Below are 4,696 nucleotides of genomic sequence, written 5' to 3' on the forward strand. Positions count from 1 at the left end.
AAACCGTTAAATTTTATAAAAATTTGACTTTTTCTTTAAATTAAATATAAAATATTTATTTTTAAGGGTTATGATGCATTGACCGTGTAAAAAAATTTACACACAGTGCACTGCCATTAAGCTCTATTTAAATAACACAGAAAATTTAAATTTATTTCGTTTCTTGCACCTTCCGTTTATTAGTGCTTGAGACAATTAATTTTTAGAAACAATTATAAGTAACGAAAATTTAAGTATTATACATAATAATTGTTCATAACAATTAAATGATATTTAGTCTAAAATAACAAACCACCAAGAATGAAATGTGAATGTAAATAAATAATCACAGACAAATTAATAAATTTAATTTATGAGTCAAACAAAAAGTGGTTGTTTGTCTGCATCTCCCTAAGCAAAATGTCACACTCATTCAACAAAGAATCACTTATAAAAAAAGAGCTTCTTCCATCATGACTACTTTCACAAGCAGCCACATCAAAATCACTTAAATCATTTCTTTCCCTCTTAGCTTTTCTACCTTCTGCAGCTTCATCATCAACACGGTCATCAGAAGAATGCTTACCAGTAAGCTTCTGCACCACAGACTTAAAACTCATGGCATCAGTTTCCACATATTGTGTAGTAATAATCACAATCTTCACTGGCTTCTTGTTATTGCTGCAACCACCACTCGCCATCTAAAACTTCACTTTTGGAATAATTAAACCTAGAAAAGTTGCTCAATTTTTTTAATCACAAAGTTTTATTCTACTTTTATTTGAATGTGTTGTGAATTATATATAGTTATAATAATGGATGTTGTCATGTGGGGTTGAGTTGACGAAAGAGAAAAGTTGAGAAAGTCCTTAGATGATATAAGCTGACCGTTGGTTTGTTATATGTGAATTAGTCTGGAATATATGGAAATGTTAGATATGGTCAATTTATGATGCTACCTGTCATGCTCCTTCAACTCAGTTGTTTGTGGCCACAAAAAAAAATTATGTACAAGCTATCTTAAATACGGGTTATATCAATTTTGAGACAAATAAAATATTATTTATTCTAAAAATAAAATTATTTGTGACTCAGTTTGCTTTAGATGATTCACATAAAAAAAATTTAATTGAATTTGATAAATCTGATTAAATTTATTGTGTTAATCTTAAAAAATAGTTAATACTCAAATTTTATTAATTGTAATATTAATATTATAAAAATATGTTAAAATAATATATTTTGTATAAAATATAAAATATAATAGAATAAATAACATCGATGTATGATCAGTTTTAGTAAAAAAGGTAAACTAAATTATTAAAATTTATTAAAACAATAAAAAATTGATTAGTGAAATATATTATAATAATAACTATTTTGATGTGGAGTAGAAATCAAAAGTAGAATGGTGAAGTCTAAGGTGGAAGGTCTCTAAAATGGTGGCAAAGATCTTTGATGAAAAAAAAAAGAGGTATATCTGTAAGTTTAGCATTCCAACACCCAAGTTAGTGAAATCTAAGAGGAGAAACTTTTAAGTGTGAAATCAGTCGTACTTTAGAAGCAGTGCATGACTTTAGTGTGGGGCTCCTTAGCAAGAGTACCTCTATTTGCCAGCTTGAGTGGACAAAACTTTGGATTTGGTATTGCGTTGGGCAGGTCTTATTTGGCCGTTTGGTCGGTCCAAAATATTGGACCATTATTTCCTTTCTATCGGACATGGAGCTAGGATTATTGTGGGGTTGTCGAGACTGACCTCAAGGAGTTATGTATTCAAATGTTCTGACCGTTGGAAGATATTTCTTGAGGAAGTCTTTGGAAGACACCCTCCATTCCAATAAGGAGTTGGAGGAAGAGGGGTCAGATCTTAATGACGATTTAGTGTCGACCTTTGGTATCTATTTTGAACGAGCAAGAGAGCAGGTTTCCTTCTTCTACCCCCAGCTGAACCTAAGTAAGTTGGACTTCCTCAAAGTTATCTGTGATGATCATCTGGTGGACGATGAGGTTGTGTCATTGGAGCCCAAGGGATCCTCTCTATCTCAGGATGCTCAAGATGACAGTGTAACTATGGAGACAGATGAACTTGAAGCTTCCCAGCCTGAGGATGCCATCATGAAGGAGGCAACTCATGAGGAAGGTTAACAATTTGAGTTTTTTGTGGTGTTCCTTGGCCTTTAGTGGTCATTATTGTATTTCTTTGCCCTTGTGGAGATTTTCGTAAATGTTAAAACATCAGTGTCCTTTGGATGCCTTTCATATTAATTGTTGTTTACTTTTTTTGTTTTTCATAACAATTTCCATGTGATTGTATTGATCCTTATTTGGAATTATTTGTTGACACCATACTCTCCATGCACAAATAAAAAGTAGACAATGTAGCACCCAGCTGATTAAAATTTGTCCGCCCTATACATATTGTAAGAAGATGAGGCATTAATAACCAAATATGTGGCCTTAACTTCTTTGGATTGATCCTGCTCTTCAAAGGTGGTCTTTAGCGTAATGTAGCATTTCACTTGCACCTGCTCCCCATATAATCCAACTACCGAGATCTTGAAGGGTTTTAGGGCATCAAGATCGAGGCGGAGTCTTTCAAATGCATCCCAGTATAGAATATCTGCAAAACTTCCTTTGTCCACTAGAACTCTTTTGATCTCTCATTCATAACACCTAATTGTAATGACTACGTGGTCATCTTGTGAGAGTGGATGCCCGTTAAGTCTTTTATTAGCCTTCGCCTTCAACATTAGGGATATTTTCTATATCCAAGATTTGGTGAGCATACATTTTACGGGCGTAGCTAGTCTCCCCACCTTCGACAAATCTTCCTTGTCGCTACCGCGAAAATTAACAGAGTCGCCACTAACATATTTATCCTGAAAAGGAAGGGAATGCCAACAAACCACAAAACAAAACAACGGTCTCACGACCAGAGAAAAAGGGTAAGGGAGTCGGTTACGCGAGGGGAAGGTCTTAGCACCCCTCGCGCCCATCGTACTCGATGGTATCCACGCCTGTGTCTAAATCTATGGGTGTGTAACAAATCTACGCTAATATGGACTAAAATGAATGCAAAATGTAGGGAAAAGAAAGGATTGTGCTTGCACGGGCCCTACCCCGCTGCCTACGTATCTGTTTTGCAGAATCAGAGCTACCGTAGCTCGGCTAACTAATTTTGTTTGTTTTGTGTTTTTTAAGTGAACGAGTTACATTCACACTCCGCTGCTCGACCTTTGGAGACTTATGCTGGGAATGGAGCGGAAATAACAAGCTCTTAAGAAAAGAAAATCAAAGAGTGTGGTTTGTGTTTTAAAGAATGCATGAGGAAGACCTAAGCTAAGGGGGAAAGCTTGCTACCTAATGTTATCATACAAAGGGTGCAAATCTAAGCTAAGCTAACAACCTACGAGGGAAAAGGCAAAAGCACACAATGAGCACACAAACGAGCATCCGCTCGTAAAGCAAACAAACCAACGGTACTGACCGAATGGTAGAAAAGCGGTCCCGCCATAGCCAAGGGGAGTAGCTCAACCCAAGTCAACCAAGCATTAGACCTCGTGAAAATGATCGGGCCATAGACAAGAGGGCGGACCCCTCTCAGCAACCAAGCCGTCACGGATCGTAAAGGAAAACGGTGCGTGCGTACACCGAGCATCAACGTCGAGCAACGCGAGCTATAAGAAAGGCGGGGGTCCGTCTACATGAACCCTTTTCCTGACATACTCGATAACAAGATCTTTTGCACGTTCGGAAGCGAGCAACGCGAGGCGTGCGCATACCAAACAGACTCGATGAGACTAGGCGGGGGTTGATTACGAACCCTTGACCGCATGCCTTCCATGAGGACTTAACGGAGTGCCATATAGGACTTATTACACCGTGACTCCCTGCCGCAAAGCACAAATATAAACACATCAACAAAAACAGAGCCTCTTTCGAGGGCTTGGCCAGATGCATGTCTAGGTCCTACTTCTCATGTTAAAGGATGATGCGAGAAAGCGATAAAGTACAGAAAGAAGTAAAATGAAACGGAATCAATACCAAACGGATGATGATCCGTAAGCTAAAGCGAGGAGAGTGAGTAAACTAGGATCCCGCGAGCGAGCTAGCAAAAGCAACAGCAAACATGCCAGCACTCCGATTAAAATCCGCATAAGCAATCAAGAATCGGCGCGATGAAAGTAAATCACGCGCCAACGTGTGCATCGGGCACAACGAATACCATACACCTGCAAGGGAAACAGAAATCCAGACAAGCAAGTATAATGATAAAGGATGCGTGTAGAAACGCGAATCAGAGAGAGGATAAATGTCGTGTCCCGCAAATAAAGCGGAACACGAGAGCGGGCATCGACCAGAGCCTCCATGTTGCCTTGCATACTAGCACACACGTTAGAGATAACAAGACACCGCAATCGGAATTGCGTTATTGAATTATAAGCTGAATCGGAAATGGATAACAGAATAGAAAGTGAAAACATAACAAAAGCGAATAAGAAGAAACATGAGATAGTATTCAAAAGCAAATCAAACATGTACACTAAAACTACAGAAGCCAACACAAGTATTTACATGCACAACGGTACACCAAAACGGCAAAACCGGGTAAAAACAGTGAAAACTAAACTTGTCAGAATTAAGCCAAAATTTTATTGCAAGGTTAAAACATGCTAAAGAAGTCAACTATGCAATCAGAATTTACAAAATCGGCCCG

General features: G+C 38.0%; 1 protein-coding gene across 1 annotated transcript; it reads right to left on the reverse strand.

Moving 5' to 3' along the window:
* Positions 1-340: 340 nt before the first annotated feature.
* Positions 341-699, reverse strand: LOC131647522 (uncharacterized). The gene has a single exon (XM_058917414.1). It carries the CDS (start codon positions 678-680, stop codon positions 351-353), a length of 330 nt encoding a protein of 109 aa, XP_058773397.1. The 5' UTR covers positions 681-699; the 3' UTR covers positions 341-350.
* Between the last annotated feature and the right edge of the window lie 3,997 nt (positions 700-4,696).

This window comes from Vicia villosa, linkage group LG2 (genome assembly GCF_029867415.1).
Source record: "Vicia villosa cultivar HV-30 ecotype Madison, WI linkage group LG2, Vvil1.0, whole genome shotgun sequence".
In the NCBI taxonomy this organism is placed as follows: domain Eukaryota; kingdom Viridiplantae; phylum Streptophyta; class Magnoliopsida; order Fabales; family Fabaceae; genus Vicia; species Vicia villosa.